Below are 21,325 nucleotides of genomic sequence, written 5' to 3'. Positions count from 1 at the left end.
GAGTTGATTATTTTGGAAGAATTAGAGAGAGAGAAAATGAGTATGTTTGTTGCCTGTGGGGAGTTTTTTTTTTTTTTTTACTCAGTTAATATGTGTGTTTCGAAGTATTCAGTCATGTTAGGGGAGGGGAGGGGAGGGAGGGGGATGGGATTAGGGGGGGATGGGGAAGGATGGGAGGGGATATGCATATACTGGTTTAAGGAAAAAGAAAAATTATATATTTTATGTTTAAGAGGGATATATTTGTATATTATATTTTATTTGTAAAATGGGTTTTAAAATTTTTTCTTTGAACGTAAATGGCCTCAATCACCCAATAAAAAGGAAAAAGGTATTGTCATATATTAAACAACAAAATATAGATATTTGTTTTCTGCAAGAGACACATTTGTCTGGAATAGAGTCTATGAAGCTGTCAGGTAATTGGATAAAACAATGTTTATTTGCACCAGCGATAAAAAAGAAGGCAGGAGTAGCAATATTGATTAATAAAAAATGTCCAGCAACATTTAATATGGTTAAGGCAGATCCTCAAGGAAGGTGGTTACTTGTTGACATGAGCATGGGCAATAATACAATGGCGTTACTAAATATATATGCCCCTAATTCGAATCAAAGTGAATTCTTTAAATCTCTACAACAATTAGTTTTACCATTGGCTACTACTAATTTAGTGGTGGCTGGGGATTTCAATGCTGTTATGGATCCAATAATGGATAAAAAGCCTAGTAGAATTATGAAATCAATGGGATTAGATAATTTGGTACAAGTATGTAATTTAAAAGATATATGGCGTATTCTTCATTTTAATGATCGGGAATTTACATTTTGTTCACATGTTCATCAATCGTTTTCAAGAATTGATTATATTTTTGTTTCGGATCAGATGGTACAGCAAGTTATAAAAGCTGACATAGAACCAATAATAATATCTGATCATGGTGGTGTGTGGATAGAAGTTAACTTAATAGATCAAGATAATTCCAAACCTGTATGGAGGTTTGATAATACTTTGCTTGCTGATTCTAAATTTTGCACAGAATTTCAGATTAAAATGAATGAATATTTTAGACTTAATGATCTAGAGGAAATGTCGATTGGAATTTTATGGGATGCTTTCAAAGCAACTATGAGAGGACAAATTATATCATATTCTGCGTATAAAAAGAAACAGCTAAGAAAGCAATTTGCAAATTTGGAAAAAGAAATTAAAAATTTGGAATTAAAATTGGTTAATAAATGGGAACAGGAGACATTTCAAATATTGTTTAAAAAAAAATGTGAATATAATGAAATTTCCTCTGGGTTAGTAAGGAAAGATATTTTTGCTCAGCAAACAGTGTATTATGGTAGTGCAAATAAGGCTGGAAGATTATTGGCAAATTATTTAAAAGCAAAGAAAAGAAAGGAGAAAATAGGCATAATTAAGGATGAGTTAGGAAATTCTCATTCTCAAATTGGAAATATATTAAAACAATTTTTAAAATATTATAAGTCACTATATTCTTCTGAGTCTTATTTAGATAAAGAGAAAGATGGGTTAGATTTTTTGAGTTTAGTTGAAGGTCCTAAGGTTCCTGATCATATAAAAGGAAGTTTAGATAAACCTATATCATTAAAAGAGTTACAAATGGCATTGAAATCCCTTATTGTAATCACTTGTAAATACTCTCTCTTTGCTGTCTGCTACTCTATGATCAATTTGATATGTAACCACTTGTAATCTCTGTTTAACTAATGTGAACCGCCTAGAACTCTTCGGGGTATGGCGGTATACAAAAATAAAGTTATTATTATTATTATTAGAGTTGGGACCGCTCCAGGTGGAGATGGATTTACAGTAGAGTTTTTTAAAGAATTTCAAATTTCCCTTTTACCATATTTACTAAAACTGTATCAGGATCAACTGAATAAAGGTTGTATAACAGGCACTATGGCAGAATCTTTAACTATTGTTTTGCCAAAGCCAAATAAAGATCCAACATTGGTGTCAAATTACAGGCCTATATCTTTAATAAATGTAGATGGTAAATTATTAGCTAAGATTTTAGCATTAAGATTGGCTAAAGCTCTTCCGCATATAATAGGAATAAATCAAACTGGATTTGTTGCTCAAAGACACTCTTCTAATAATACTAGATTGGCATTTCAGATGTATTATTTAACAAAACAAATTAATGATCCGGCTTTTTCAGTATCACTAGATGCTGAGAAGGCTTTTGATCGTGTAGAATGGAATTTCATGTATCAAGCTATGGAATGGTTTGGTATTGGTTCCGGATTTATACAAATGATTCAAGCACTGTATAGCTCCCCAACTGCTCGTTTATATATAAATAATAATTTTTCGGATGCTTTTAAGTTGCAGAGGGGAGTTAGACAGGGTTGTCCATTATCTCCTTTGCTTTTTGATATAGTTCTTGAACCCTTATTGTTAGCTATTCGACAGGCAAAGGACTTACAGGGTATTCCATGTGCAGGAGTGGAATATAAAGTATCTGCTTATGCAGATGATATCTTGCTTCATTTGAGGAATCCGGAAACAACAATTCCATGTCTACTGGAGGTAATAGATGCATTTGGAAAATTCTCAGGATACAAAATAAATTGGACTAAATCAGAGATTTTACCTTTGAATGTGCATTGTACAAAAGGTATACTTGATTCTTTTCCTTTTATTTGGAAAGAGGAGGGAATAAAGTACTTAGGTATTTGGTTGAATAAAACACTCGAAGAGACAATGAGAATAAATGAAAAATTTTTATTACAAAAAGTAACAGAGTTGTGTGAGCAATGGAATCCTTTACATTTGTCATGGTGGGGAAGAGTTCAAACTGTTAAAATGATGATTTTGCCTGTGGTTTGCTATCAATTGGGAATGATACCAGTGTTTTTTCAGGGGTCTTTCTATAAAAAAATAGTATTCTGGTTAAATTTATTTGGCTGGGTAAAATTGCAAGAGTGGCTTTAGTGTCTTTGCAAAGACCAATTGAGGAGGGTGGGGTAAATTTTCCCAATTTTTATAGGTATCATCAGGCCTATATCATGCGCCAAGGTATGTATTGGGTCCTCCCAGAGCTTTTGGAACAATTACCAGAGTGGTTAAGGGTGGAGAGATCACTTATCTTTCCACTTAGGCTTGATCTTTTGCTTGGTATAAAAGTGCCTAGAATACGTAAGGACAATAGAGTATTAATGGATACTTGGAAAACATTAAGGTTTGTAGACAAATTAACTACTGATTCTATTTTAAAATCGAAACAACAGACTATTTGGGTAAACTCCAAGATACAAATAGGCGGGTTTAAGGTTGTCTGGAAGGATTGGATTAAAGCAGGTATAAGATCATTAACGGAAGTAATTGATAATGGTAAACTGCTTGATTTTTCAGAATTGCAACATAAATATGGTTTGAATAAAAAACAAAGTTATAAGTGGTTGCAATTGAAGCAGGCTATTCAGGAGGGGTTCCCTGAATGGAAATCTTTAAATGATCATTACAGCTTAGAATTCTTATGTTTCCAGGCAGATTTTCTGGGACACCAGGCCGCAAAGTGGTATAAAACTATATCTAATTATTTGAATAAGAAACCAAAAAATGGATTAAGAGATATTTGGAGCATTGAGATTAAGCATCAGATTAATGCATCTCAATGGCCACGTATTTGGTCTTGGAGAATTAAAGGTACGATGTCAGCATCTATTAGGCAAACATAGTTCTTTTTGTTGCATAGAGCATTCTGGACCCCTACTAGATTACAAAAATTAGATTGCTCTAAGTCTAATAGATGCTGGCATTGTAAAATTGAAGTTGGAACTTTAGACCATCTTTTATTTTATTGTCCATGTATTCAGGCATTTTGGATATCAATTTGGGACCAAGTTAATATATTGATGGAAAATCATGTAGCATTATCTTATGACACAGTGGTTTTTGGAATGTGTATGAGGGCCAAAAGTCAGATATCAGCAGCAAACAATAAATTATTGTTGTTTCTTACTGGAGTGGGAATTCAGCAAATAACGACTAACTGGAAAGACTGTTCTAGACTGAATAGTAGTTTTTGGTGGAACTCAGTTTGTCATATGTATAAGATGGAAAGGTTTCTTGCAGTACAGAGGGGATATTTTAAAAGGTTTAAGGAGGTTTGGAGGCCATTAATTGAATATTATAATGATTAAGGTTTATTCTTTTTCCTTAGGGGATAATTTGTAAAAGGGGGAGGATGGGGGGGATAGGATAACCTAATTAAACAGCGGTATAATTCAACTGATTAATAGATATAAGAAACATGATATATAGGAATGAATAGAAAAGGAAAGGGGGTAAATTTATTGGAAATATGTTGATATGAAATAATAGGGAATATATGTTATATGATAAGATATATTTGTTATGCATTAATTTATATAATAAAATAAACAAAGAGTTTGAGGAAAAAAGGGTGGAGGGAGGGATAAGATAATGTAAGATTAATTGTAGTGCGAAAGAGGGATGTATAAGTATGAATATGTTTGGATAGAATATTTTGTTGATATGGGAAGAGGTGGGAGGTGGGTGGGGGGAATTAAAACATGTATAACAATATTGTTTAAGAATGTCAAGTGAGTTATGTAAATTAATTGTAATAATATTGTACACTTGTTGAAAGAAATAAAAAGGAATAAAGAATTAAAAAAAAAAAAAAAGTAAAGTTGCTGGGGTCACTAATTCTTTGTCAGATATTTCCAAAATATTAGATATATTCATTAAGTCTTGTCCCAATTTCTGGTGTTGTTGTTGATCCTGAGTCCTATAAGGGAGATAATAAACATGCGTAAACGGTGGTAATGACTCTTCAGAAAGTTCCAATACTTCCATCATATAACATTTCAACATTTCCCTAGGGGCTATCATAGGAATCCTAGGGAAATTAATCAATCTAAGGTTATTGTTTCGAGAAAAATTTTCCATTGCCTCCATCTTCCTTCTTAAGTCTCAGTGATTTGCTTGGAGACTTTTAATTCTTGGTGGACATTCTGTATTGAAGTCTTAGAGTTCTCAATTTCAGTCTTTAAGTTTTTAATCTCAGTTTCATGATCATTAAATTTCCTTTCCAATTGTAACTGCGGATTTATAGATCTTGCCAAATTAGCTACAAGATCCCACAGAGAATCCAATGTTACCTCCTGGGACTTCTCAATTTGAACAGAGTGTAATTTTAATTGAGTTAGCTCACCCTCTGGCAACATATCTCGTCGAATGTCCTGTCGAGTTCGTTTATCCCCCTCCGCTTCCTCCTCAGTCTCCATGCCCCGGCAAGGAATCCGGCAACACAGTCCCCCTCTCGTTCTCCTTACACATAACATAGTTTTTAAATCATTACATCCTTTATTTGAAGAATAAAGTTCTCTAACATCCATGTAAAAAAATAATTGCACCCTAAACTGAATCACTGGATGCACCAATCTTTAGCATCAATAATTGTATCCAAACATTTCCCTTTGTCATATTTCACCTACATTTATTTAAAGATCAGAAACGATTCATTTGACATACATGCAATAATGAGAGAAATCAGAATGGAGGAAATCTTTTTTACATCTCTGTGCATATTGCATACACATAACAGCTTGATTAAAGCTTTCTATTTCTTTTAGGGATGGTGAATCGTGAGGTTCTGGAACAGGTTGAGCGTGGGTACAGAATGCCTTGTCCACAAGGCTGTCCAGAGTCTCTCCATGAATTAATGAAATTATGCTGGAAGAAGGATCCTGACGAAAGACCAACATTTGAATATATTCAGTCCTTCTTAGAAGACTACTTCACTGCTACAGAACCACAGTACCAGCCTGGAGACAATTTATAATTCAACAGTTTTCACTACATGCACAATTCTGCCAAAATTAAAAAGACTTGCACAAAGATCCTTGCTTGTTTAAAGAAAAATAAGAACATCTTTCCACTCTGCATGCTTTCAATGGCAACTGGAATTCTGGATTACAATTGCACAAAAACCACTTTTTAATTCCTGTCTCCACCCTTCCACACTGAAGTACCAACAGTGGGATTGTGAGACAATTTCAGGGTCCACAGGAACCTAAGCTTGAACATGATTGGTAAAGCAAAGTGTTAGCTTGGCACTTAATTACCACAAGGTTATTTTCTTAATTCATTTAAATTAAATATTGGTATGGGCAAATAAATCAGTTACATGCAAATGTGGGGAATGAGTGAACAACAGGTAACAAGGAACCTTATGGGACCAAAAATTCCATTCCTGTTTTACAAAACTTTCTACCCCCTTTTTTCATTAAATAATTTTTCATTTAATTTGGATAAATCAGCCATACTTTGATTATAGTAGTACATTGCAATGATTTAAGCTTCCTTCTGCATGGACTTGTTTAGCTTAGATGATGCCGAATTTAATATTAAACAGTGTATGATAAAATCTGATTATATGGTAGAAGACCTTGGCAGAGGGACACAGACAGTAATGCACTGTTAATAATGTAACTGGAAAAGTAGCATGAGAGGTTTTATATTTTTTAATGTTCTTTTCTGCATAGCTCATTTTTAAGATGTTGCAGAGAATTAGAAATTGAGTTAATGTTTTATAAAGTTCTGTTGATAAAGTGTGACAATATTTGACTTGAAACCCTATAATACAATCAGAAGAGAATGGTACTTTATTTGAATAATTTTTGTAGACAGTCCATTTTAAACTCAAATCTGGCACTGCTCAGTGTAGCTAATATATGTTTAATGGTGATGGGTGCCACAGCTGTAAAATGTCACTAGTTCAGGTTCTTACAATGATTGCACTTTTTCCTTTTTTTGGAACATGGCAGGCGCACAGTGAGATGTGTTCTAGCAGCGGGTAAAAAGAGTGAGGCAATGTGAAGGCTTTAAGGACAGAGATGGGCAGGGCTTTGCTTGGCCAACTCTGATGTAGCAGTTGCATTCTGCACAGCTTGGATTCAACAGCTTCATGTCAAATGCAGATACCTCCAGCAATAAGATTGCATCTTCTGTGAAACATGATCTTCGGTATAAAAACAAGATAATTGCAGCTGACCTAATTTTTTTTTCAATAATTAAAACTTCTGATTCAGCAAAGGGTACTACATCATACATTTTTAGAATGATTGTTGCGGGCTCTGGCAAATTGCTACCACGAAAGTGAGGACATGACTACATTGCTGAAACTACACATCCATGTTTACACTGCTTTAGTATTGAATCCCTCTACCACAGATTTCTAAAAGGTGTGCCATCATTTCATATTGTTTCCCTCATTTCCTATCAACCTGTGAGATCAGGATTTTTTTTAAAGGGCTTTATATAAAGACTATGGGATTGTAATTTTTCTAAACATTTTAAAATGGGTAATACAAATCATGTAAGTTTATGTACTAATACAGTTAAAATAAAACAAGAGTGCTGTGAAAAAATGTTGGCATTTGTTAGATTATTATCAAATGTATTTTGTGTAAGAGTATTTGTATAGTAAAAGAATCTTAAATATTATCCCAATGGGTACATTAATATCCAGTGACAGTTTCAAATGCAAAATTCCTGTTGTGAGGATCCAGTAAAGGCTCCCTTTTATCAAGCTGCATTAAGGTTTTTTTTATTGCAGGTTGCTGTGGAAAAGCTCCGATGCTCATAGAATTCCTATGAGCATTGGAGATTTTACTGCAGCGACTCATGATAAAAAAAAACCCTAATGCAGCTTGATAAAAGGAGGTCAAAGTTAAGTGTATTCGGACCCCTCCTTCCCTGCTTCTCTCTCCTTCAGCACTGATTCCCAGTCTTCTTGCCCTTTCCACAACTCAATGGCATTTTTCCTGGGTTTTTATCTTTTGCTGGCCTATGCTTAACTCATTTTTCTACTCCCTAAGGACCTTTATACTCTGGGCAACTCTTTCACTATATTTTAAGAGTTGGTTAAATTGCAACAGGAAAATGGACCTCAATGACAGCCATAAAATCTGCCTCTACTGCTTGACTTTGGAAGAACACAGTGGTTTACATTAAAACAAAAAGAATACAATATACCATTGATTAAAAATAAGAGATAAAAGGAACTCTTTACATTTTTGCAGTTTCTCTAGTAAATCCATTCCTTTTCATCCAATTGAATATCAAATGCTTGTTTAAAGAAATTAGTTTTAATAGAATTTTGAACTATTTAAATATTGCCTCTGCACAAAAAACAAAAACCTATTCCGGCTTACCTCCCATTTGGCTTTGGTCACATGAGGTATGATCATCCTAAATTCCTGTAGAGAACTTATGACCCTAGAACAGGGCTGCCCAAGTCTGGTCTTCGAGATCTATTGGCAGGTCAGGTTTTCAGGATATCCACAATGAACATTCCTGAGAGAGATTTGCATACCAAGAAGGCAGTGCAGGCAAATCTCTCTCATGCATATTCATTGTGGATATCCTGAAAAACTGGCCTGCCAGTAGATCTCGAAGACAGGACTTGGGCAGCCCTGCCCTAGAAGATGTGTATGGAATAGCTAATGAAAGTAAGTAAGAAGGTCATGGCTTATAATAAGCTTTATGTGCTACTAGTCTTTAAGCCCATTACATTAACGGGTGCTAGAATAGATGTCTGTCTTTCTTTCTTTCTCTCTCCTTGGCCGCTGTCTGTCTTTCTGTCTGTTTCTCTGGCCCCCTGTCTGTCATTCTTTCTGTCTGTGTCTCTCCCTGGCCCCCTGTCTGTCTGTCTTTCTCTCTCTCTTTCTCCATGGCCACTGTCTGTCTGTCTTTTTTTTTGTCTCTCTCTTTTGCCACTGGCTGTCTGTCTCTCTGGCCCCCTGTATGTCTGTATCTCTCCCTGGCCCCCTGTCTGTCTGTCTTTCTCTCTCTCTCTCTCTCCATGGCCACTGTCTGTCTGTCTGTCTGATTCTCTGGCCTCCTGTCTGTCTGTCTGTGTCTCTCCCTGGCCCCCTATCTTGTCTGTCTGTCTTTCTTTCTCTTTCCTTGGCCGCTGTCTGGGTTTTTTTCCTTTGTCTCTCTCTCTTTTGCCACTGGCTGTCTGTCTCTCTGGCCCCTTGTCTGTCTGTCATTCTTTCTGTGTCTCTCACTGGCCCCCCCTGTCTGTCTGTTTTTATTTCTTTGTCTCTCTCTCTTTTATCACTGTCTTTCTGTCTGTGTATCTCCTTGGCCCCCTGTCTGTCTTACTTTCTGTCTGTCTCTCTCCCTGGCCCTCTGGCTGCCTGTCTCTCCATGGCCCCCTTCTGTTTCTCCCCCAGAGCAAACTATGATTGCTGTATGCCCCCAGCACACTCCCTCCCCCTAAAGCAGCCCCCTTTCCCTCTCCCCCTCAACTTCCTGTGCAGCAATAGCAGCATTTTTCTGCTTCCTTTACACCAGACGTCTTGCAGCACTCGCAGGAGGCAAACCGCCGTGTGTGCCACGTGCCGCAAATGGAACACAGCCACGGAGGCACACATCACAGAGACAGGGATCATGCCGTTTTAATTGCGCATGCTCTAGTAAGGGTTTTATTATAGAGGATTGTTGGTACTTTGAAGCTTATTCTAAAGAAAGATAATCTTCATTTTTGCAGATGTCTAATAGTACTGAACGCTAGAATTATGTCCCTGAACCCGCAAGTTGACTGCTGAAGGATGTCGCACATCTTTCAACTCCGCCGCCTCCTCAGTGGGCTGGCTAATGCCCTTCAGTTTGTCCCAAAACAGTCAAGAACTACTATAATACATAGGAGACATAAGAAGAAGGAGGGGTACCGGGAACTCCCTGACAACACACTTCTGTCCTGCTGTGTAAGAACTGTAACAAACACTGTTAATAAAACTCAAGACATAAGTGCAGCCAGCACTAACATTTATGGAGCTCATAGCTAGAGAATGACACAGTGACTGTTACCCGCGGGTAGCCATCGGTAACCCGCCAAATCGGGGAGGGAAAAAAATGGTCGCTGCGGGTACAGGGACAAGGCCATTCACCGCCCCATGGAGCAGTGAATGGCCTTGTCCCCACAACTAATTGAGGGAATGCGCACAAAATACCACTGATCGTGATCCAGCATCTCCCTCCCTCCTTCCTCCCAATTGCCGTGGTCCTGGCATCTCCCTCCCTTCCCCTCACCTTTGCTGGTGATTTTCATTGTATCCGAGCAGCATGAGTCTTTAAACAAGTCGCGCGCAGCTGCTGAACTTCTCCTCTGACGCAACTGGAAACAGGAAGTTATGTCAGAAGAGAAGTTTTGTGCAGCTGCATGCGACTTGAGAAAAAGGCTCCGGCTACTCGGAGATAATGAAAATCCCCAGCGAAGGGGAGGGAGGGAGGGAGATGCCCAGACCGCAGCGATCGGGAGGGAGGAGGGCTGCTGGACTGCGTGTAGGGCGCTGAAGGGAAGTGGAAAGAGAGGAGGAGGCGTGAGAGGAACAGACGCTGAAGGGAAATGGGGAGGAGAGATTGAGGAGAAGTTGCTGAAGGAAAGTGGGTAGGAGAGAGGGGAGAAGATGCTGAAGGAAAGTGGGGAGGGGAGAGAGTAGAACAGATGCTGAAGGGAAGTGAGGAGGAGAGAGAGATACTGGATGGAAGGAGGAGATAAAGAAAAAAGGGCACGTGCTGGATTGGGGAGACAGATACCAGATCTGAGGAGAGAGATGCTAAAAACCACCTGGGGAAGGGAAGGAAAGATGGAAGGGAAGAGGACTGAGATGCCAGACTATGGGGGGAGTGGAGGGAAGAAGATGGGTGCCAGACCAATTGGGGGGGGCAGAGGGAGAGGCACAGTAACAGAGCATATGGAAGAGGCAGAGAGAAGGCAAACAGTGTATGAAAGGAATTGAATGACAAGAAGATTAGGAAAGCAGAAACCAATTTCTTTTCTTTGCTTTAGGATAAAGTAATATATTAGTTGTGTTGATAAACATTTATAAACAAAGCCCTGCCAGCTGAAGATCTCTTCCTCTAGTTCAGCAGCCAGAACTTTGATTTATAAAATGACAATTATACTTTAATAAAATAAATTCAGTATAAAAACTATTTGAGGCTTGTGTGGATGGGATCAAATGGTTTGCAGAGACGGGGACAGAGCTCTTGGGGACGGGGTGAGGTTAGGGACTGAGCTCGGGACGGGGACTGAGCGCACAGAGACAGGGACAGATTTTTTTCCCCATATCATTTTCAACTCATAGTCACTTACATGCCCTGATACTAGGCATAAAAAGTTTTTTAAAAAAGCTTATCTTTGGCAACTGGCAGAATAGCATTCCAGTCACAGATTTACACTGACTGAGGCAGAAAACATGCAAAACTTACTGACAGGGTGAGGCTTCAGGACTACTAGACATCTATAAGAAAGAAAATTATCGAGGTAAGAACCTAATCTTTATTTCCAGTGCAATGTGTCTAGTAGTCCTGAACACTAGGGAAGTACAAAAGCAGTCCCCTGGATCTAGGGCTGGACAACTGAACCTGCCTTCAATACGGATGACCCAAAAGTGGCATTCTTGCTGGTTGCCACATCCACTCTATAAAACTTGATGATAGTATGAAGAGTGGACCATGTAGTTTCCCTACAGATCTCCTTAGGTGAGACTGTCCGAGCCTCCACCCATGATGAAGCCATGCTACTGGTGGAATGTGTTCTCAAAGAGATGGTGGTTGTTTACCACAGTCAATATATGCTGAGAAAATCACCAGTTTAATCCATCTAGATACAGAAGCCTTAGATGCTGTTTTGCCTCACTTAGCCTGGCTGGTGAGCACAAAAAGGTGATCTGAGACCTGAAAGTCATTGGTCACTTCCAGATAACTTAAGAACTCTAAGGATTTCCAGAAGTTTCAATTCTTTTTTCGACCCCATGGAATGAAACAGGCAATCGGACTTCTTGAATTCAGATGGAAGGCCGAAATCACCTTTGGAAAAAGGATAGGACTATGTAAAGAAAGCCCTGTTTCTGTAATTTTGAGGAACGACTCCCTGCATGAGAGAGCCTGTAACTCAATCTGGCACCACCAGAACTACTAAACCCGGAAGATTCGCAATCCAGCGGATGACTTGACCTATCATTTACAAGAGCCCTCTCTCTGGCCTAGGTTAACCAATGCGTCCAACCCTGTGCTTCCAGGCTCAAATCTGCTGAAAAAATTATCCACTTTTTTTGTTTATGGCTGCTGCCATCAGATCCATCAAAGAGTGCTCCCACCGTCTAATGATGCATTCAAACACCTGTGAGGACAGTTACCGCTCTCCAGGGTCTAAAGTTTGCCCATCCGCACCCTAGGATGTACACCATCCGGCCCCATTGCTTTGTCTACCTTTATTTTAGCTAGCTCCTCACGAACACAACCCTCTGAAAATCGATCAGGGTCTATTACTCCTCCATCCCTATTCACGTTTGTCTTCTGCAGTCCCACTCCCAGCGCTTCAGCTGTGAACACAGAACAGAAATATCTGTTAAGCAATTCGGCCTTTTCTACATATTGTTCCCCTTCACCTTTGAGTCTCACAATGCCACTTTTGCACTTCTTCCTATCACTAATATATCTAAAAAAGTATTGTCTCCCTGTTTTACCGTGTTAGCTATTTTTTCTTCCATTTGCATCTTTGCTTTCCTGACTACAAGACCAGCCTCTCTTAACTTTTCCAGATATTTTTGCCTGACTTCCTCTTTCTGCGATCTTTTTTCTGAAAGCTAACCTCTTATTCATTACCTTCTCAGCTACTACTTTTGAGAACCAAAGTGGCATTTTCCTCTTACTTTTACTTACTTGCCTCACAAAAAGGTTTGTTGCCCTTACAATCGCTCCTTTCAGTTTTGCCCACCGCATTTCCACTCCTTCCAGACGTTCCCATCCAGACAATAATTCCTTGCCATTAACCCCCATCCAAACAAAGTTAGTTTTTATTAGAGTCTAGAACCTTTGCTTTTGAATGAGCCCTCTCTATACCCATCTTAATATTAAACCGTACCATACAGTGATCACTGGATGCCAGATGATCACCCACTGTAACATCAGAAACACGTTCCCTATTTGTAAGCACTAAGTCCAGTATGACCCCCATCCCGTGTGGGTTCAATTACCAACTGCTAGAACCGTTCTTGTAGAGAATCCAGAATCTTCCTACTTCTAGAAGACCCTGCAATAGGGATACCCCAATCAACATCCAGCATGTTAAATTCACCTATTAGCAAGACTTCCCCTTTTTTAGATATATTCTGAATATCTGCTATTAAATCTCTATCTACTTCTTCAGTCTGTGAATGGCCCCAATGTGGTGGAATGCTTTTCCAAAGAAATTAAAGCTAGAAAAGAACAGCATTCAAGAAAGGGATAAAGCCTATCCTTTTCTCAAACTACTTCAACTGAAATTATGAAGTTGACAGAGCGGAAACTAGAACTTTCAGGGATGTGCATAAATAGATTATAGCTAGTTGAAATGGCCAACCTCTATAGGAGGTTATAAATATAGGCCTAGATTTACTAAGGTCATCGATCGTTGCTAAACCTGTTTGCACAGGTTTAGCAATGATCGCTGCTAACTGACCCGATTCACAAAAAGACCTACCATGTGTTTTTCTCCTCAATTGCCCATTTTCTGATCCAAAGCCCATTCAATTCCTATGGGTTTTAGAGTATTTACCGTGGCAGCATTGCTAACCATGGTTTTGTAAAAGGGTCCCTATATGAAGAAGTATTATTATTATCAAATGTTTTCTAATTTGTGTTATTTGCCTAAAAAAAGTTTTCTTTAAAACCTGAGGAAGATGCAGTAGGAGAAATGGGGAATGTGTCTGAATTTGATTTAACTAAATTTCTAGAAACTTTTCAGGATAACTTTCCCCCAGAATGCAATCCTTTTGGTTTCTTTTATGAAAGAGACAAATTTCTGGTTATGAGAGCTTATTTTAAAAAGAACAATTTTATTTTTTTGTGGTCAAAAACTTATATTTTCTGATGTGGTCAGAGTCACTCAGTTAAAGAGGAAATAATTTTTGCAGTTAAAGTCACGAGTACATGCATTGGGGGTTACATTTTTTAAAGTTCCTATGCAAATGTTTGACCACATAGCAAATTTTAATGAATATATTTTCTTTGATTCTATTCAACTAAAAATTTTTCTGTTAAACCACACTGTCAAGACCAAAGGAATAGTTTAGTACTTTAGGGATTGTATGAAGGCCAGATACAGTATATGGTATATTGTATGTATGATTTTTCTTGATGTTTCTTCTGCTTTGACTCCAGAGCTTTTATTGATGTGGGGTTTGAATGGCTATCCTTTTTCATGTGTATTTAAAAAAAAGTATTTTCTTTGTAATTTGTTTCTATTGAGACTTATAAATAAAGTGGCCTTAGCGTTCCCTTATGTGGGTCATTGCTTTACACTAAAGCCATTTTTACTGCTGGAGTAAAATAGCTGATTTTCAGAATTTTTTTTTCCCCCCCCCCCCCATTAATGGCTACACACTAAAGTTCACATATTATAGTGATAAGGTCTCGTATACTAAACCTGCACTAATCAGTAACCCCCCCCCCCCCTTTTTTTTTTTTTTTTTACAAAACAGTAGCTGCAGTTTTTAGCACCGGCCTGCCACTAACAGCTCCGTTGCTCACAGGAATTCTATGAGCGCTGGCCTGTTACCGCTGTGGCTAGCATTAAAAACTGCGCTATGGTTTTGTAAAAGGGTGGGTAAGTCTATGATAGTGCAGCTGCACTTATGATTAGCACAGAACCAGGCCAGCTCTTCACCTCAGACACTATTTTTTAGCATGTGGGTAGCACATGACAAAATCAGTGAGATACTTTTTTTTTTTTTTTTTGGGGGGGGGGGGGCTGCAGTAAGCACATGTTCATGCTTACCGCAGTTTGGTAAAAAGAGCCCCATAGTTTGGAGTGACAAACTATACACTGCAATCGCTCTCTTTATGGCTATGCTTCAACTATAGCCTATGTTGCCTGGGACCAGGGTTCTATTATTTTAGATACAGGCAATTATTCTGGATTATAATAAACCCTGTTTTCTATGTTTTACTCAATAACTGACATTTTGAGCATCATTACCAAGCTCCCGTCTCTTTCTGGTTTGTTTTCAATCTTATCTCCTTTGGATTGCCATTAGCACATGAGCATTGACAAAATCCTCTCCCGGACTTTGACACAAGGGGCAAAGTTCAGCTAATCAGCTTTCGAGGTAACGAGCCAATAAGAGCTCGAGCCCTGCAGTGTACCATCCAACCAACGAAGGCAGAGCTAAGAGGGCGTGGCATTTTATATCTCGTGACACGCCGTAGAGTTCAGTGGCGCTGTGTGCAGGTCTGGGAGTGGGTAGCATGGTACGCGGCAGAGTGATCGCGCTGTCTGTGACGGACGTGCGATTCCCCACGTCCTCCGACCAGCACGGTTCCGATGCAATGGTAAGAGACACGTTTCTGTTGGTCCCGCCCTTCCCAGGGCTCTGTTCTGCTATCCACGCCCCTACCCTTTCTAGTCTCTCTGCGCCGGGTTGTGGACTGCTGTTATTTTTAAGTTACAAAGTAGTTTAAGTTAAAACAATAAATAAAAGCTGAGTTTTTTTCTGTTTGTTTGTTTTTATACTTACTGGTTGGATTTATTCTAACAAAGTAAAAGAAGGCAGAGATCAAGAAATCGCTAAAGCCTGTTGATTCTTCCTCTGTATAATATTATCAGAATCCGATCTCTCCAAAATCTTTCTCCACATTCTCATGGCCTCTGCTTAGATTACGGCAACTTGCTTTTCTCAGGCCTTCAATGCGTTCAAAATACTGCTGCAGGACTTCTGAGAGCCGCCATACTCACATTACCCCTTTCCTTAAGTTTCATAGTTTATTTAAAACTTGATTACACTCCTATCAAAATTCTAGGCGAAAGTACAATATTGATAAAAATAAGGGTACAATAGTTTAAAACAGTGTTTTTCAACCTTTTTACACCTATGGAACGGCAGAAATAAAACCAATTATTCTGTGGACCGGCATCGGTCCGTGGACTGGCGGTTGAAGAACACTGGGCTACGTTGTGGGCCAGACCCCACCCATCTCTACCCAATGTCCACCCCAGACCCCGCCTCCATAATAGTACTAATTGCACCTTGCACATCCCTTGCCTCATCTGGAAGCTTTCCCTCTGACGTTGCAATGTCAGAGAGAAGGCTTCCGGTTCAGGCGCAGGATGCCCATAGGAGCCACTGCGCGTGGCTTTGTGCACTGAATCAGTTAGGAAGAGGGAGCTGGCTCAATAACGTTGCATCGATCGCACCGTAGACCGGCGGTTGAAGAACACTGTTTAGGGCCTGATGCACGTGCTGGCCCTGTGAACCGGCAGGAAATTTCTGTGGACCGGTGGTTGAAGAACACTGGTTTAAAACACAGATATCTTCAAACTAAAGACAAACCATACAGATTATACATGGAAAGTCACTTTATTGGCTCTCCATCAATTTCCGAATATAGTTCAAATGTCTCTTACTGACCTACAAGATCCACCCTGGGTGCCAGCACCTGCCCTCCTCCCCCTATCACACATGCCACTTCTCTCCCTACCTCTTTAATCTTTGCAGCGTGAGCAGCAATCCCAACCTACTGCTTGTGCCAGCATTGGCTCTTCCTCTGATGTTACTTCTTGGACTCGCACCTAGGAAGTGATGTCAGAGGAAGAGCCGACACTGATGCAAGAGGTTCGGGGGAAGGGAAGGGGCGTGTACGTGCTGCAGGAGGGAGTGGGGAGGGGAGGGGATGGGCACCATTACCTTAGGCACCTCTCACTACTATACATATGCATTGACTGTGCAGCCCCTCAATCTCTTCTCACTTATCTTCCTCCTATGCTCTCTCTCTTGATCTCCATTTATTGGGTGAGTCCCTCCTATCCGTACCATTCTCCACTGCCAACTCCAGACTATGTCTCTTCTATCTTGCTGCATCTTATGCTGGGAATGGACTGTTTTGAGCCATTATGTCAGACTCCGTCTCTAGCAGTATTCAAATCCAAGCTAAAAGTCTACTTTTTCAAGGTTGCTTTCAACTCCTAACTCCCACACTGTAAGATAAGTCCATCTTATCATTCTCTCTGCAAGAAACTCTCCAACCCCTATATGTCCTATCTATCCCAATTAGATTGTAAGCTCTTCTGGCTGGACATTTCCTCTGCTGCATCCTGCTGAGCTGATGCAACATCCATAGGCAGGACACAGCAAAGAAAAGATACTGATGGTCAGCCTTTATCGTTGTGGAGAACCCTGTGGGTTGGCAAGTAGCTAATCGGGGGGGGAGGAGGGGAGGTGCCCATCTTTGTCCTCCTGCCCAGGGCCCGCCTAACGCCCAAAAGTTGATCTAGTTTTGCAAAGGAGTCCTCTTTACACCAAAAAAATAGAAGATTTAGTATGCAATATATTCTGTGTTTCCCCCAAAATAAGACCTACCCCAAAAATAATTCCTAGATAAGATTTCTCCCTCCCATCCCTTTGTGCACCGGAACCCCATCGACCCTCCCACTGTGTTATATCTATCCCTCCCTCCCATCTCTTTGTGCACCGGAACACCACTGACTGCCTTACATACCTCCGAAGCCTCAAAACCAGTGGCAGAGGGAAGGCCCCGGCTGGTAAGGTAACTATGTCTCTATGATAGCAACAATATCCAAGTCTGCCTCTAACATCAGGACTTGTAGGTTTTGTTGCTTAGACTAAGTCCTGAATTCTGTAACCAGTGCTGTTGTCAGCTACTGCCTTAAAAGCAGCCGTCAATTATGTGTCAATCACGTGATGGCGCCAGGTACAGAATTGCGCTTCCTGAAAAGGTAGGCGCCAGAAATGTATTTCCGGCGCCTACTGGTTGTCAATGGAGGCACGAATAATGTTTAAGTTTGCCTGTATTTGTTTCAAGCAGCCAGGGGACTAGCTCCTTACTATCATCTACCTCATTTCGTGCTATTCAGCCCCACACGGACAACCAGAAACTGTAACTTATTTGCATACCCAAGGATCACTGGTTGCAAATATAAGTCCTTTTTGGATAGGTCTTTCAAGTTTCAAGCAAGCAAACAGCAGTCTTGGTTAGGCAACTACATCAATGGAGCCATGGTGACTTAAGTTGCCTTTCGGAAAGAAATTAAAACTGTACTGTTTGACAGATTTATCTCCTAAACAGAAGCCATACTAAATTTATATTTTCCTTTTGTCTATTTCTTGTGTAATATGTTGTACTTTCACCATTTGCATTTTGTAATTCGCTGATTGTCCAGCTCTCTTCAGAGTGAACCGCCTAGAAGTCATCTGACTATGGCGGTATAGAAGAATAAAGTTATTATTACTATTATATTACTCATGATATGATTCATGCCTCCATAGGCACTTTAGGCCATCTAACGCCACTTCTGGCATTAGCCATGCCCATAGTGGCATTAGGCAGCCTATGGAGGCGCCATTCTGGAGCTGATTTTTTAGGTGCTGGGGGGCACTTGAAGCTCAGTTAAAAATGTAATTTCAGTGGGGGTTTTTTTGGTTACCTGCTGATGCCTAAAATAATTGGTGCTGGTTAGAGAATTTGAGCCTGAGTGTTTGTTGTCATTGTTTTCCAGCTACCTCTTTGTAATTTTTTTTTGTAGTTTTTTTGTTTAGTCTCACTTCCTGTTGCATTGCTAAGAACTGATTTGCTAATATTGTTGTTTTCATTGCTATCTTTACTTACTTTTGCTGGGAGTGGCCACTGGAAGTGACATGCATATATATATGCTACCTCCATCTTCTAGTTTAAATACCTAGAAACATATTGCCTGATTTCTCAGCAAGGATTCTTTTTACTGCCATAGTAAGATGCAGCCCATCATTTCAATATAGTCTCTTGTTTTTCCATGTATTATCCCATCTTCCTATGTACCTAAAGCCTTCTTGATGACACCAGGCTTTGAGCCACCTATTGAAGTTCTCAGTATGTTGTACTTTTTCGTCATCCTTTCCATAAGTAGGCAGTAGTGCTGCCTGATTCACTGATTCACTTCAGGTGAATCGATTTGTTTTTGAAGAAAATCGGACTTACTGATTCATTGGCCCCCCTTGGTAGAGACCCATTCGGGCTTTCCCTCTGCCACCGGAGTCCTTGCTTCTGATGCAACTTCCGGTTTTGCAAAACTGGAAGTTACATCAAAGCAAGGACTCTGGTGGCAGAAGGAAATCCCAAACAGGTCTCTGCATGCAGATCGGCGGCAGCAAGGCTCTCTCCTTCCCGGGCGTTAGTATTTCTCCTCATCCCTGGCCAGGCAAAAGCAGCGGTAGCGAATGCAGTTCACTACCCTCCGCTACTCTGGGTTTCTTCTCTCCATTCGGCCGCCCAAGCAGAAACATGAAGTTTTCACTGAGGGCGGGCTGCAAGGAGTGGTGGCAAGAGTGGATCGCTAAATAACTACTGCCACCGGCAACACGTTGTAACGTCAAAATAAAGGGAGATGGAGGGAGAGGGGAAATGGACTTGGAGGAGTTGGTGGACTGGAGGAGAGATGGGGAGAAGATGGATGGGAGAAATGAACTTGGTGGAGGGGGAAGATGGATGGTGGAGGGGGGAGATGGACTTGGGGGAGATCATGGAGAGGGGAGATGGGGGGAGAGAGAGAAGAAATAATGGATCTAAAAATAGGAGAGGGAGAGAGACGGTGGACAATGGGATTTAGAGAGGGAAGGAACAGAAAGGGAAAGAAGTTGGACACAAGGGATGATGTGTGGAGGGGATAGAGATACTGGATAGGAGGGTAGTTAGAAAGATAAAGGGAGAGCTGGTGAGGAAGGAGGGAGAGATGCTGGATGAAAGGTTAGTTGAGAAAAGGAGAGATGGTAGATCTGGGTATGGTGGGGTTCATCGCTGCAGCTACGGGAATAGAGGCAGAAAAAAGGAAAGATGCCAGTCCTCCAGGGGAGGGAAGGGAAATGGAAGGGGAGGACAGAGAGAGAAGAAAACGACAAATGAGCAAGAGACCCTGGCAAGCAAGTTATCAGAAGACGTTTGTTGCAGAGCCTGGGACCAAGATGATTTGAAAAATGACCAGACAACAAAAAGTTTAAAAAAAATAATAATTATTTTCTGCAATGTGTTGGATTTGAAATTTGTATCCTTCCAAGCTGGTATTAGACCACGAACGTTAGCTAGGATTTAATAGAGAGAGGAAAAGTCTTTTTTGTTTGTTCATTTGTTTAGACCACAGCACCTGTATGGGTAGGAGAGGGCAAAGGGGGTGAAGATGCTATAAAATAAACTCACCAGGATGTTTGGAAAAAACACCCAATTGTGCAGGAAAATCAAATAAAAAAAATTGGTTCAATAGACTGAATCGAATCGAAATATTTTTTCCTTAATCGGGCAGCACTAGTAGGAAGTACTTCCAAAAGAGCTACAGCCTTTACAAAAGGTTTCAACTCCTCCTCCAGTTCCTGAAAAGCTTGCTGTGCTGCAAATGGAGTATTGTTGGCCAGATCATTTGTTCCCAGGTGTATAATATCAGTATTGGTATTCTTAGTTTCTTCCCTGGTACTTCTGATAGCCGAGAATCCTGGAAGGCATTTCACTATTTGGGGCTCATTGTCCTGTTCCAAGGTTAATGCCTCTGATGATGGAATCCCCTAGCTTTTTTTTATTTGTGTTTTAAGCTGTAAAGAGGTAGATTCATGAGCAACACCAGAAATTCTCTACAGGAGGAGGTGGTAGGGATGAAATATGTGAGAAATTCAACAAGATATGGGATAAAAAAATGATTTCATTCATGACAAAAAAGAATGAAAACCAAATATTATGATAACTTGCATAGAGTGGAGTTTGAACTCAAAGTTAAATATTTTTTATCTTCTAAGAAGAGTGATGCCCTTCATGGGTGGCTGTTATATGCAAGGCCTGCTCAACTTGTAGGCAAGTTATGGCAACAGCTTCTTAGAGGCAGCAAAGAGTAGCTGCAGTTAAAACAAAACAATAGGTCCTGATAGTCACACAAATTCAAAAGGATCCTTTTACTAAACTGCAGAAAGGGCTAACACACGCTTACCACAAATTAAAAAGGGACGTGCGCTAAAAATTTTTTATTTTCTTCAAAGGGGGTAGAGAGTGGGCATGACTATGCTAATCCATGCGTGAGGAATTGCTGTGAGCTAATTGATTAGCACAGGGACTGTTGCCGCCTACAAAATAGGCGGCGTTAAGGGCTCACATGGTAAATTAAGAACATAAGAAGTTGCCTCCGCTGGGTCAGACCAGAGGTCCATCGCGCCCAACAGTCCGCTCCCGCGGCGGCCCATCAGGTCCAAGACCTGTTAGGTAATTGGCGTCTAAGCCCTTTTAATCCCCTTATCC

General features: G+C 40.2%; 2 protein-coding genes across 7 annotated transcripts in view; both read left to right on the top strand.

The window, feature by feature from the left end:
- The window catches only part of YES1 (YES proto-oncogene 1, Src family tyrosine kinase), a 141,178-nt gene extending 133,747 nt beyond the window's left edge, over nt 1-7,431 (top strand). For all 3 annotated transcript variants that reach the window (XM_033933945.1, XM_033933944.1, XM_033933946.1), the window contains one exon: nt 5,641-7,431. In XM_033933945.1, coding sequence (XP_033789836.1) covers nt 5,641-5,849 — 209 coding nt within the window. In that variant the 3' untranslated portion in view covers nt 5,850-7,431. The remainder of the gene's footprint in view (nt 1-5,640) is intronic.
- A 7,813-nt stretch (nt 7,432-15,244) lies between these two features.
- ENOSF1 (enolase superfamily member 1) overlaps nt 15,245-21,325 on the top strand; it is a 76,915-nt gene continuing 70,834 nt past the window's right edge. For 3 of the 4 annotated variants that reach the window (XM_033934965.1, XM_033934964.1, XM_033934966.1), the window contains exon 1: nt 15,245-15,394. In XM_033934965.1, the coding sequence (XP_033790856.1) occupies nt 15,311-15,394 (84 nt within the window). In that variant the 5' untranslated portion in view covers nt 15,245-15,310. The remainder of the gene's footprint in view (nt 15,395-21,325) is intronic. The other variant, XM_033934967.1, reaches the window with a different exon arrangement.

The sequence above is a fragment of the Geotrypetes seraphini genome, chromosome 2, assembly GCF_902459505.1.
Source record: "Geotrypetes seraphini chromosome 2, aGeoSer1.1, whole genome shotgun sequence".
In the NCBI taxonomy this organism is placed as follows: Eukaryota; Metazoa; Chordata; class Amphibia; order Gymnophiona; family Dermophiidae; genus Geotrypetes; species Geotrypetes seraphini.
Note: the sequence above shows the minus strand (reverse complement) of the source record. Positions and strands in the feature narration are given on the sequence as shown.